The sequence below is a fragment of the Hemicordylus capensis genome, chromosome 1 (genome assembly GCF_027244095.1).
Source record: "Hemicordylus capensis ecotype Gifberg chromosome 1, rHemCap1.1.pri, whole genome shotgun sequence".
NCBI classification, from domain to species: domain Eukaryota; kingdom Metazoa; phylum Chordata; class Lepidosauria; order Squamata; family Cordylidae; genus Hemicordylus; species Hemicordylus capensis.
The window spans coordinates 35169680-35184098 of NC_069657.1; the positions used below are offsets into that span (position 1 = coordinate 35169680).

Consider the following 14419-nt stretch of genomic DNA (forward strand, 5'->3'; position numbering starts at 1 on the left):
TAAACGAAATGAGAAAGGAAGGGAGACTTCATCATTTCCTATAATGAACTACCATTCCTCCTGTTCCAAACAATCTAATTCCCTACAGGTTCCCTACAAGTTGTTCAGAAGAGATGACAACCTTACTAAAAATCCACTTGAATGTCACCTTTTTACAATAGTTTTACTTCATATTCTAGCAAGATATGGCACATGTGTGTTTTCTTGTGTTCTTTCCTGTAGGTTTATTCAGATATGCCAGGCTTACAACTGTGAACCAAGATTTTTTCAGCATGTACTTTGACCATCTGGGAATTTTATATCAGCTTAGTATGAATGCAACATCAGCTGACAGAATGGCAGTTCCTGTAATGGATGTGAACACTTTATTACAGGTTTAATATACTTTTGTTGAGATTTATCATCACTGCATTTAAGAAAGTGCAAAACCATGGATCATGGTTACAAGAAAGAGAGAAGCAACTAAGATTCCTGGGGATGTCAATAGATTGACAGGGATATTCCCCCACTCCCCTCCTTTTGTCTCCTGTAGTCCTATGTGGATGACCTGTCCCTGCAATGGCAAAAGTTGTGAACCACTGGCTTAGACATCATGTCCCACCAAATTACATTGTGGCCTAAATTACATTAGACTGCTCAACTTGGGCAACAAAACTTAGACACCACTATAACTCATAAAAATCAGAAGAAAAACAAAATAGCTCTTCAAAAGGCCCCTGAACGAGTCAAGAGATTCTTTCTAAACCTTTGGAAAGAAACACCTATGTAATTTCAGAACTTTCCTAACCAGCTTCTTGAAAAGCTTCTCCACACAATTTATACCATGGCTTTTAGCAAGAGCTTTGGCATTGCATTGAGCTCCCAAAGATATCTGGATATTTCTGTCTCAAAATGCTGTCTTCCAAATCCCTTTGCCAAGGTCAGTTTGCATTTCTATCACACTGAATATAACACATACTTAACTAAACCATCCATGCTCAACAGCTTTTTGCATATCTTATCTTCTGCTAATCACTCAGTGCCTCAGCTGGAGTGGAGAGAGTCAGAGAAGTTAATTTGAATTGCAATGTTTTTCTGAAGAACAAAGCATTCTGTCTGAAACAGTCATTTCGATTTGGAAACAAAAATCTCTGTTTTTTAATTCTTGATTTTGTTTTGGTTACAAAACCTCAGAAATTGCCATTTTCAGGAAATCACCATTTTTACAAAAACATTTTGTACCTGAATCAAAATGCACAAACCTACTGTAAATAAGATACAATCCTCGATCTTTTTAGAGCAGTTTGTTTATGAAATTTTAATTATTGTTAAATGAGGGTGAATTCACCCTTCCAGATCATCAAAGCAGGAAGTTTGTACTAGGATTATTGCTTCTTGACTTCTTACACCTGCCAATATATCCCAACACAGTAGGTTTAATTCTAGGAAGAGTGTGTGTGTGTGTGTGTGTGTGTGTGTGTGTGTGTGTGTGTGTTGTTAGCATACTAACTAGTTCTGAGAAGACTAGCATATTACTTAGAGTAAGAAGAGAGAGAGCGCTGTAATTCCTTAAAGACAAACATCCCTGTCTTAACCATATTTCCTGTATATATGTTATATCCAATTAAATTGGAGATATATATCGCCAAGTAAACATGCTTTTGTTGTACCCTGACTAATTTATTGTACCATGAAGCATTATAAGTAATAACATCAGATGAAGGGTCTTGCAAATGAAAACTCCTGTTGCTACACATTCATCTTTATTTTAAATGGCCATAGATCTCTTTGGCCAGAATCCTATGGCCAAAACTCTCCCAGCAAAACCAGGAAAAGGTACTTCACTTTGACTGGTTCATACCCACTATATGAAGTCCTTGAGCAAATACAGAAAAACAGGGCCTTGTAGGCATAAAAATGGTAGGAGATGCTGAAGAACATTAATATTACTATTTATTGGGTTTAAAAATTCTACGTACCATGCAATAATACCATTTTAAAAAGCCTTCTTCAGTGGGCCCTGATTTATTGCTATGCCTTACTACTGTTTCTTAAACTAGTTTAGCAGGATTTATGATGATGACGTGATGAAGAAATGAGATGATTGATTGATTGATTGATTGATTGCTTTGTTCCAGGCAGATGACTTGGGTTTCGATGGTGTTTTGTCTCCACAGTATATCACTGAACAACAAATGGTTTTCTATAGTCATGAACCATTGAATCCAGGGGTAGCTGCCACAAAGTCAAGGTTCTATAATCTTCATGTAGACAAAGCGTTAGTATATGGGTAAATATCAATAACTTTAAAAGTTTTAAGAACTATCTGAAAAAATATCCAGTTGTTTCAAGGGTTCTTCAGTTTAAAAGTCTGCTTCATAGGTAAGAATGAGCAGTCACTTCAGTTTTAAAATTCCATTTTAAGGGGAAACACCCATGAAGTACCTGACCAATGTTTGCAGACCAGGCACACAATCTGCCCAGTACAGGTTGAGTATTCTGTATCCGAACTGCTTGGGACCAGAAGTGCTCCGGATTTTGGACTTTTCCGGATTTTGGAATATTTGCATACTGTAATGAGATATCTTGGGCATGGGATCCAAGTCTAAACACAAAAGGTTACTGTACACTGTATTTTTTTTTAGGTTTTATTTAAAGTATAAAAACAAATAAGCATTGAATTTATGATAACTACAGGTAGCTGTAAATGTAATGAAAACTAATTGTGAGAAAATTTCCAATGCAATAATGTTGTTCTGGTTGTATTTACACAACTGGGTAATGCACATGCGCAGGAGACACCATCAGTAGGACTTTCAAAGTTTTGTGCAACACTCTTGCTCCACCCTGGACTCATGCTCTTCTGTTAGAGGTGGCATTGTTGATTTCTATTCTGGGATGACTGCTGCAGGTCAAGCAATCATCCTATATGAAACTTTAAAAGGTAACTGAGAGATTACTAAAGTATGCTTTATATTGTAAACCATCTTTTGTCCCACCTGTAGTAGGGAGGATGGGTGGGTTGTGTGAATATCCCCAGATCACTCAAGGATCACTACTTATCAATAAGCAACCTGTTTATCTTAGATGTGATAATAAAAAGGAGGAGTTAAAACTCAAATCAGCAGACATTACAAAGCAACTTGTCAGCAGAGTTAGACATTTGATGGACTGCAAGTCCAAAAATCTGCCAGGAGCATTAGCACTGCACAGCCATGTTTGGCTTCACTCCTCCACATTGCAATATAAGAATTGATTAAAATAGATCTTCCATTTGAGGGAAAGGGCCTGTTTAGTAAAGAAATGGATAAGACATTTTTTGATTTAAAAAAAAAAATCAAAACTAACAATGAAAGCCTTTGCAGTTCTAACCACCTATCAAAATTATTCAAATAAAACTAACAACCCTACTTTTCCAACCAACCCTATAGAAGATACAGGCAAGAGTACAAGAGAGTAAAGAAAATCAGAAAGAACACAGAATAGGACATATGTACCCATAACAAAGCAAAATATATTCTGCCAGAAACAAAGCAACAGCACTAAACAAAGCCTTTGATGTCTCAGCTCATCTCCAGAAGATACACCTATCTCAGATTTCATTTCTAACAGAACATTATTCAATCTGGGGACAGATAACATCAGACAAGTGGGTACTTTCCAGTGTCAAGAATGGCTATGCAAGAGAATTCTACAGAAGACCAATTTTTCGGGGTATCAAATATACCGAACTAATTCCAACCTTATTAGAGGAAATAGTGGTACTCTTAGAGAAGGATGCCATTGAAATAGTTCCACCGCTACAACAGATAGGGGTATTCTATTCCAGATACTTTGAGATACTGAAAAAAAGATGGACGTATACGGCCAATCCTGGACCTAAGAGCTTTGAATGACTTTATCCAAATGACAAATTCAGAATATCAATACAGGCCATACTGACCCTTTTGATAGGGAACAGATGGTTTGCAGCCATAGACTTGAAAGACGCATACTTCCACATAAGGGTACGTCCAGTTCATAGACAATTGCTATCATTCACTGTGGAGAACAGTGTATACCAACACAAGGTGATTCTCTTTGGCGTTTCTACCGTCTCAAGGGTGTTCATCAAATGTATGGCTGTCATAGTTGTCTACCTATGGGCATTCACCTCTTCTCATAACTGGACAATTGGTTGCTGACAACACATTCACCAATCCAGCTGCAACAAGACTTGCAATATATGCCAACACTTCTGGACAATTTGGGCATAAGGTTCAAACACAAACAGTCCAAAATGCAAACAAAAATGCAGTCCAAACAAAAACCATGCTTTTCTTTAAAAAAAAAAAATTATTATTTTTCTAACAAGATAACAGGAATAGGAAAGAAACATAGAAAAAGAAGAAAAATAAAAGTAACTTTACAGTTAACATCTCTTGGACATCTCATAATTGCATACATCAATCGGGGGTTCAGCAGCCCTCTGTTCTCCACCTTCCAAAAACACACACACACATCCTTGCCAAAAATTGTAAAGAAAAAAACCAAAAACACAGAGATAACACTTTAATTGGCCTTCTATTCTAGAAATAAAAACCAAATTGTGGATGACGGTGTTGACCCTGTGCTAAATTGTAAATTATGAAAAGTTTCTAAATAGAAATAAATGTTTTCTCTGAAGTATTCCATAAATAAGCAGTAACCTTAGCCCATAGAGGCATATTCCCATAGCTTTAATAACCGCTCATCTACAGTCGGGATTATTTGTTGTCTCCATTTAGCAGCATACAAGGTCCTGGCTGCAGTAATCATATAAAAAGACAACTTGGTATACTTGGTAGGAATATAGGATTTATTCATATTTAACAACAACAACAAAAACCCTCTGGAGAATAAGGGAAATTTATGTTTAAAATTTCTTGCATCTTAACGGTGAATTTTTCCCCAGAATTGTTGCGCTTTGCTACATGTCCACCATATATGATAAAATGTCCCTGCATGGCTCTTACACTTCCAACAATCTCCAGATTAATTACTATCCAGCTTTGCTATCATCATGGGAGTAATATACAAGCAAAAATACATTTTATACCAATTTTCCCTGAAGGTGCTATTTGCTGTTTGGTCCAACCCCGGACTGAACCACCCACCCACCCATCCCGGGGGGTTCATGAGGTTTTTAAATTTTTTTTAAAAAGACTTACCCCCTCGGGAGGGGGGGATTCTCCAAGGCGGTGGGGGAGGTCCTTACCAAGCCACTCTGAGGCCCATAGCACAGGTGCAGCGGCCTCCAAAATGGCCACCACGCCCGGGAGAAAGGCATGAACGGGCCAAAGAACAGCCAAATGGGATGGTTTTTGATGGATGGGAGGCCGGTGGGAGGAGGGGGAACCTCTGCAGCCCCCCACAACCACCTCAGAGACCCCCCCCAGGAAGTAAGTGTAAAAATAAAAAAAACATTTTAAAAGCTTGCAATCCACCCCCCCGGACCAGACCAAACCGGGGGGGGGGGATGAGGGGGTGCCAGACCAAATTGGCCTGGTCTGGTTCAGGTCCAGTTTGGACTCAAACCAAACTGCACCAGCCAGTTCTGTGCACACCCCTAGTTCCTGGTTCACAGCAAAATCACAGTAGTCTTGTTTCCTTCTCCTTGTCTAGATTAATTTGGGTTAAGCTTGTTGATTTGGAACAGCAAACTCAATTAAAACATTCAGTATCTCTGGCTATATTTATCTCTTTATTTAGCAGGGGGAGAGTAACTGGCCCTATCCCTCCCCAGCACAGTACTTCCAGTGACTTATGTTTCTTTTTAGATTGTGAGCCCTTTGGGGACAGGGATCCATTTTATTTATTTATTATTTCTCTGTGTAAACCGCCCTGAGCCATTTTTGGAAGGGCGTTATAGAAATTGAATTAATAATAATTATTATTATTATCATTATTATTATTATTATTATTAATAATACCTGGAAGAGCACCTCAACACCACAGGGGCCACAGAAATCACCATCAGCCAATTACAAAAATCAACTTTACTGGGAACAGCCTATATTCTGCGGCGATATCTATAACAACAGCAACAACATTGATAATAAAATTCAGCCATCCCAGGTCCTTGGGAAGGACTCGATGTCTGGATAAAACAAACCAGTCAATAACACCTGTCTGACTGTGTAAATAAATAATAATAATATATATTGAAAGTGCAATGAGATATATGACCAATCACATTCTTTACAATTTGTGCAATATTAGATTGGTAAATGTCAAGTTTGACAAAGGTGGTAAAATGTGACCATGCTATGCTTAAATTTATTTAAAGTGTAGTTTGATATTGTCACGAAGTTAAATAAATGTATGCTTCCTTTTAATTTAGGCCAGGCGGATCAGGTATGATCACCAAAATTTTCACACATGGGAATCCTCCAGGATTTTTATCGTCTGTCCTTGTAGATATTCTGGAGCGGTATCCTACTGAATCTAGCACTATTAGCCCTTGCATCTTAAATACTTTAACAATTTTGGAACGTGCACAAGGCACTAACGCATATAGGCTTCAGCTTAGTACTACAGGTATGTAGATCATTTAGCAAAAGATCATTTGGGGATGGAAATCATAAGCTTATGCATGTCACTCTGGTGTATAACTGAACCTTCCTTGTTAGATCTCACTGTTTTTCAAACTCTGGATAGCAAGGCATAAAATTGGAGGCATGCTACTCTTGACATTCAACATGGCCTTTTTGGAAAGTGTGTAAAGGTAATGTAGTTACACATGTGCCTTAGTTATATCTGGATTGGACTATTTCAATGCTGTCTATGTGAGGCTGTCTGAAGATGGCTTAGATCCTGCAAATCCTGCAAAATTGCAGTGGCTGGAATGGTGGTTGGTGCTTATCAAACAGAATCAGTTACCTTGATTCTGTGCCACAATGTCCGAATCCAGATCATGCAAGCTAGGCCGGAAGCATAATCTCTAAGAGGGAGCTTATTGAACCAGCAAAAAACTGGAGATAACTGAAGGTTTATGGCTTGCTGGGGCTCCCACCCCTTCCTGGACTCCTAAGGAATCTCTGCTCCTAAGGAGGTACCCAAGCTGGTTTCCTCCTCCTCCCAAGGGGACCCATCACCTTAAGAGCTGGAATTCAGTCCTGGCCCAGTGTTGCCTCTGCTTGTGGGGACTCAAGAGGCAATGGAGGTGGCTCTGGGGCAGAAGCCAGAACTGCACCAGGGGGCACCAAGTGGTCCTCCATGCTGCAGGATGTATTTGAGGGCATGGCTGCTTCTGGTTAGGAATTTCACATTTTGACAAAAATGTGCCATCCCCTAATGCTGTGTGGAAATGGATGCTCCCAGCATGGCCAGCTCTGCACAGTACCTGCCATTTTCAGTTGCTGGGGGCTTTTTACCTACATGCCAGAGGCATGTAGGGACGCTGGGAAGGCAGGGGTGTCATAGGAAAGCACTGGAAAGATCTACTGTTCCCAGATGTCCCCTTGCACCTTCCTGAAATCCTCATGCACATTCCCAGCATCCCTGTGCAACACTGGGGAGAGGATTGTACATTTTTGTTGGAATCAATGTTTCTGATGCACAGGTCCCGCTGCAGTTGCTCCGGGTTCTGATAGTTCCAGAGAGTTCTCACCAGGGGTGGGGACTCAGGCTGGGATGGAATACCCTTCTTTCCCTGAATGGCATTCCAGGTGAACCCTTGACACAACAGCACTGGTTGCTCATTCATTTCCAGGCCCAATTTAAGGTGCTGGTCTTGATGGTCTAGGATCAGATTTCCTTAAGGACTGCCTTCACCTTTATGAGCCTGCCCAATTCCTTTGGTTGACTTTAGAGATTCTGCTTTCAAGCAGAATCCTGTCAGTGTTGGCTGTATGTTTGGCAAGTGCTAGACAAAGGGCCTTTTCAGTGGTGGCTCCACTGCTGTTGAACTCCCTCTCTAGTGAGATCCATCAGATTCTCAGTCAGGGGCTCTTGAAACATGGGGGGAGGGGTGGTAGTGCCCAACCAAAGATGGGCCAGTGGGGGCTGAGCCCCCACAGGGACAATTAATTTTTAAAAAGACATCCATTCAAATTGTGTAGTTAAGAAGGATTGACAAATTGATAAGGTAGTTGTGCAGTCTGTTCTTTCTAGCTTAGGTGTGGAAAGAGAGCCCAGCTGTGCTGATATAGATATAGATATAGATATAGATATGAGAGAGAGAGAGAATGAATGAATGAATGAATTTTGGTTCAGAGGAGAGGTAAGTGAGCTTCCAGTTGTATTCAAATGCAAACCAGGGTGGACCCTGCTTAGCAAAGGGGACAATTCAGGCTTGCTACCACAAGACCAGTTCTCCTCCCTTCATCCTCAGAGTATGAATAAATGCCTCAGAAAAACTGAGCTGTGTCTTTAATGGCAACAGTTCAGGGGAGGGGGAGAAACAGATATACACTCTGCTCCCCCTTCTCCTCCACCTCTGTTGTTGTTTCCCAGTCCCCAAAGGCTGCCCTATCATGAAGCCAGTTGAGTTGGTCATCTTGGGTAGCAGATTTGAGGGCAGTAGATTTGCCCTGCTCCCCTCAGTCTGTTGCCCTATGCCTCAACTTCTTCACTTGCTGGAGGAGGGAACATATCTTCTGACCTTAGTGGCTGACATGCCCTCCCTCACAATATCAACAGAGAATCCAAATACTAAATGTTTTAATATACAGGTGAAACTCGGGAAATTAGAATATCGTGCAAAAGTCCATTAATTTCAGTAATGCAAATTAAAAGGTGAAACTGATATATGAGACAGACGCATTACATGCAAAGCGAGATAAGTCAAGCCTTAATTTGTTATAATTGTGATGATCATAGTGTACAGCTCATGAAAACCCCAAATCCACAATCTCAGAATTGATATCATAGAATATCAATAGAATATCAAAAATTAGAATATCAAATTAGAATATTACATGGAACCAAGAAGACAAGGATTGAAGAATAGAACAGTATCGGACCTCTGAAAAGTATAAGCATGCATATGTATTCAGTACTTGGTTTGGGCCCCTTTTGCAGCAATTACTGCCTCAATGCGGTGTGGCATGGATGCTATCAGCCTGTGGCACTGATGAGGTATTATGGAAGACCAGGATGCTTCATTAGCGGCCTTCAGCAATTCTGCATTGTTTGGTCTCATGTCTCTCATCCTTCTCTTGGCAATGCCCCATCAATTCTCTATGGGGTCAGGTCAGGCGAGTTTGCTGGCCAATCAAGCACAGTACACTGTATACTTTTCAGAGGTCTGATATTGTTCTATTCTACAATCCTTGTCTTCTTGGTTCCATGTAATATTCTAATTTTCTGAGATTGTGGATTTGGGGTTTTCATGAGCTGTACGCCATGATCATCACAATTATAACAAATTAAAGCTTGACTTATCTCGCTTTGCATGTAATGCATCTGTCTCATATATCAGTTTCACCTTTTAATTTGCATTACTGAAATTAATGGACTTTTGCACGATATTCTAATTTTCCGAGTTTCACCTGTAATGAAACTATATATTTGAAAACTATCCTAGCTGCATAACATATAGTTAATCAAAGTTAATAAAATATATCACAAGGTTCGTGAAAAATAAGATCTTATAATAGTGATCTCAGGCTCAGATATTCTGCTTCTCCTGCATCATATCTTAATCAACTGGAGGCCCCAAACCATAGAAGGGCATTTACTTTGGCTCACTACCATGGCCTCCCCTCAGCAGTGCTAGAAGGCCACTACAGAAAGATTCCTTTTTCAGAGAGATTATGCCCCTGTGGCTCAGGACAGATTGAAACTACTGAGCATTTCCTTTTATACTGCTCATTCTATAAAGACACCCGGACCTCGCTTATCCTCCCATTGTTGAACAAGTTTCCAGGCCGTCCAAGCCAATTTTATACCTTTTTGCTACTCTCTAACTCTAAACAGTGTTGCCAGGTTTTGTGCAGCGGCAATCAGCATCTACCGGAAACCGACGGACTGCAAGCCCCCTTAGTCATAATTTGATTTCTGGTGACTAGACTTCATATTTGCCCTCGTCTCTTTTTACTTTGAATTTTATTGTTGCATTTTTTATTACTGTCTTTTATAATTTTAACTTTTATTGCTATTATTGCTTCTTGTAATGTCTTGCCCAGTATGATTACCATCTTATGCTATTATTATTACCATTTTATGCTTTCTTATAATAGAAACAGTATTATGCTCTTTTAATCATTTATATCTTTTTTGCACTTTTTAATAACAGAAATATACCATTTTATTTTCTTATTCTTAGTAGTTTTAGTTCTATTATTATTAATGTGTATGTAAGTAATCATTTTATCTTAATCTGTTTTTAAATCACAATTAGTCTAATCTTAGCCCTTCTATATGTATCTTATTTGAAGTCACCTTTATTCTCCCATACTTTCAACAGACAAATTTTAAATTATATAATTTTATGCTGGTCTCTGACCGTAATAAAAGTTGATTGATTGATTGATAATAGTGATCACTATATGTCCAACTAAGAGAAATGATGCATTTCCAAAGTACCTTACTGCCAATAGATGGGAGAAGTATAGACAAATATTCCTGTGATTGCAGTATCACATATTGATTGAGAGATGAAAAATCCAGTCCATCTTGTAATATTGCCAAACATGTTTTGACTAACCTCAGTCTTCTTCAGTGAAAAACTTGAGAGAATATCATATTATAAAGAAATGTTGGCTCAGTTTATTAGCCAGACACAATATTTTACTCAGATGGTTGCTTAAGCTATGTTGGTACATTACTCATCAGAACATTTTTCACTCATCATGCATCATTTTTCATTTGTCACAGACTAGTAGGCTAGTGGATTTCCTCAAACCTGTGTATGTTTGTTTGTTTTTAAAAGCCAATATAAAATTAGACAGACTATACAAGATTATGTATCTTAATAGAAGCTAATATACTAAATAATACAACGCGTGGTGTAGTGGTTAGAGTGCTGGACTAGGACCGGGGAGACCCGAGTTCAAATCCCCATTCAGCCATGAAACTAGCTAGGTGACTCTGGGCCAGTCACTTCTCTCTCAGCCTAGCCTACTTCACAGGGTTGTTGTGAAAGAGAAACTCAAGTATGTAGTACACCGCTCTCGGCTCCTTGGAGGAAGAGCAGGATATAAATGTAAATAATAATAATAATATATTTCCAATTAACATATGGAAGATTGCCACTGAAGAAGACTGAAGTTAGTCTTCAATGTCCGGCAATATTACAAGACGGACTGAATATTTCATCTCTCAGTCACACTGGAATATTTGTATACACTTCTCCCATCCATTGGCAATCTGATTCTTTGAAAATGAATAATCAGATCTAATTCTCTTAATTGGGCATTCAGTGATTACTATTATGAGGACTTATTGTTAATTTTTCATGAACCTTGTTGTGATACATTGATATATTTTATTGATAGATTTTTGGGGGGCCATTCACATGACCAAGTGGGCAGGGAGCGAGGCTGGTTCAACTCACCTTCCCCCCAGATGATCACTTGAATGTTGCTGTGTGCGCAGAATGCGCTCCCAGATGACCTGCGCTGTGTGGAGCAGCACGGCACTCTGGAGGCTAGGACAACATGTCCTGGCCTCCGGATATCCCATGATTCACCACACAACATTCACAGTGCATTGGGGGATTCTTCCAGAAGACAGGTGCTCTAGCAGCCCATCTCTGTGCCTGCTGGGGCTGAATGTAGCCCCAGCAAATTCAATCCTGTAGCCCAGGTTAAGGGTTCACTCAAGCTTTTAACCAAGGCAAAGAGCTGTGATGAAAAGCTGGGCTAAGCAGCACTGCCCCACTGGGATCGGGCCCTTTACCGGCAGTTCTCATGCACAGCCTAACCCAGGCTGGGCTTCCCTAGCCTAGGTTAGGGTGCACTTGAGAACAGCCTATTTATGTAGCTAGGATAGTTTTCAAATACGTACTTTCATTACTACTACTGCTGCTATGAATTTTTACTATACTGCTCTTCAGCCAAAGTTCTCAAAGCGGGTTACACAGAAAAATAAATAATACATAAATAAGATGGTCCCCTGTCCCCAAAGGGCTCACAACGCCAGAGACGTAAGTTTGGGGCAGTATAAAAATATGTTAAATAAACAAGCAAGCAAGCAAGCAAGCAAGCAAATAAATAAATAAATAAATAAATAAATAATCTAGAATGAAACATAAGGTTGACAGCAGAAACAACCACTGGAGGGATGCTGTGCTGGGTTGGATAGGGCAAATTGCTCTCCCCCTGCTAAATAGAAGAGAATCACCACTTTAAAAGGTGCCTCTTTGCTCGGTTAGCAGGGATTATATTAAAACATAAATATTGTTATGTTTGTGTCTAAAACATAAAATATTAGTATTATGTTAAAACCGAAACATCTACCGTATTTTACGGACTATAAGACGCTACAGACTATAGGACGCACCTTAATTTTAATCCAGTTTTTCAGGGTTTTAACATATTAAACTGTTATCAACTGTACCGAAAAGTCCTGCTACCGGTAGCGCCAGGAAAGGACTCTCAGCCTTTCTTCTTGCCTCAGATAAGTCCTCTTTCAATTGCTGCTACTCCACTCCTTGTTTTCTCTTCAACCTGCTTCTGACTCTATTAAAAAACAACAACACCTCTTTCGTTTCCCAGCTCTCCGCTCCTCACCAGTATGCACATACCAGATGAGGGAGCTCTGCTTTCTTAATTCTTTTCACTTTCTTCACTCCTGCTAGCTCCAGGAAAGGACTTTCAGCCTTGCTTCAGTTTGTTCTCCTCGCCTCAGATAAGTCCTCTTTCAATTGTTGGTACTCCACTCCTTGTTTTCTCTTCAACCTGCTTCTGACTCTATTTTAAAAAAAAACACCACCCTCTTTCGTTTTCCAGCGCTCCGGTTCTCATCAGTATGCACATACCAGAGGAGGGAGCGGCTACCACTTCGGCTTTCTTAATTCTTTACACTTTCTTCAGCTGAATATGCTTGCAGAAAGTAAAACAGAAAGCTGAAAACAATGGTGTTGCTGGTGGTGATGTAATTGCACGATCGGGGAGTCCACAGGCCTAGCGGCGGAGGGTGAGCTGGAGCAGCAGTCCCCAGGCTGCACAGAGTTAATAGCATCGTTTAGCATTGTTTGCTGGGGGATACTCCCCCCCCCTCGGGCAGGCTTGCGAGTAAAAGACGCACCTGAATTTTGGTGGCTATTTTTCGAGTGAAAAAATGCGTCTTATAGTCCGTAAAATACGGTAGTAATTGGATTCTCTGTTAATATTCCAATATCTTGCTGCATCCAATAAGGTTTTGTATTTCTCTCTCTCATGCTCTCCCTCCAATTGCAAGTGAAAGGAGTAGCAGGGGCCTGTCTAGTCACCACTGGAATAGGTGGGTAGGGAGCAGCAGGGCAAGAGGAATGTCCTTCCTCTGCTCATAACTTCAATGCTAGCCTGCTCCTTAATGAGAGGTTGGACAACATTCATTATTATGTCCTGACTGCCTCAATTCTCCACACTTTAGAAACATTTCTGAAACCCTGCTATCTCCTTGCCTGCCTTCAGGCAGAATGTTTTATTTAGGCAGGCATTGGGAGATACATTTCGTTATTAAGCTGCCCCTACAGCTGTTCTATTGCTTGCTGCTGTGGTTTTGTCTTTTACTATTCATTTTATTGAATCTCGCTCCCTCCCTGCTTCTCCCATCAAATGTTTTGTTAATATGTGAGCTACTACACCACTTTTGGGCAAAGAAGCAGCTTCTAAGTAACAGACTTTCTGGGCGAGTTCAGACGCAACACAAAACCAGAGGTTAGAGAACTTGCGACTTCAGTTTTAAACTGTAAATCGCATTGCAGACATTTGTCAAACTGTAGCCCACCAACCTCCAGTTCCAGGAGAGGGGAGCCCCTCCTGATTGCCCAGCCACTGAGGCCTATCCCAGCAAGCTCCATGGCCAGACTGTGGGCAAAGAGTCACCATGTCAGCAGAGCAGCCAGGATTGGCAATGATCTTGAAGGGGACGTGATGAGCGCAATCATGCATTTTTGAGCACTCTGCCCACCCTTGGCATGGAAAGGGCATTTAAATCTCTTCAATGCCATGCCATTCCAGTGCCTTTTCTGAAAATGATGGCACTGCTGCCCCCCAAAGAGCCCTGTATCCACATACATCGGTGTAAGCGCGATTTCAGGGTGAGGGGCCATGATTACCCTGTTACTCGGAATAGAGAGGGAAACATGATGACTTCCTAGAAGGTGATATGTAGACAAGGGAGGGCTAAGGATCCTGTGGGGTCAAGGGATCACCCTGGCAAAGCAGTCCATGCAGACCAAACCGTACTCCAGCTGCACTGGCAGCTTGCTGCCGGTGGGCTGCTCGTGAGAGGGCCAGGTTACTGGGGAGGACCAAAAGTGTGTGAGCCT

The 14419-nt window shown here is 40.6% G+C and overlaps 1 protein-coding gene across 13 annotated transcripts in view; it reads left to right on the forward strand.

Moving 5' to 3' along the window:
- Nucleotides 1-14419, forward strand: part of LOC128334054 (cation channel sperm-associated auxiliary subunit beta-like) — a 178015-nt gene that overhangs the window by 110001 nt on the left and 53595 nt on the right. For 12 of the 13 annotated variants that reach the window (XM_053270302.1, XM_053270325.1, XM_053270324.1 and 9 more), the window contains 3 exons: nucleotides 223-374; nucleotides 2118-2269; nucleotides 6341-6537. In XM_053270302.1, coding sequence (XP_053126277.1) covers nucleotides 223-374; nucleotides 2118-2269; nucleotides 6341-6537 — 501 coding nt within the window. The remainder of the gene's footprint in view (nucleotides 1-222; nucleotides 375-2117; nucleotides 2270-6340; nucleotides 6538-14419) is intronic. The other variant, XM_053270323.1, reaches the window with a different exon arrangement.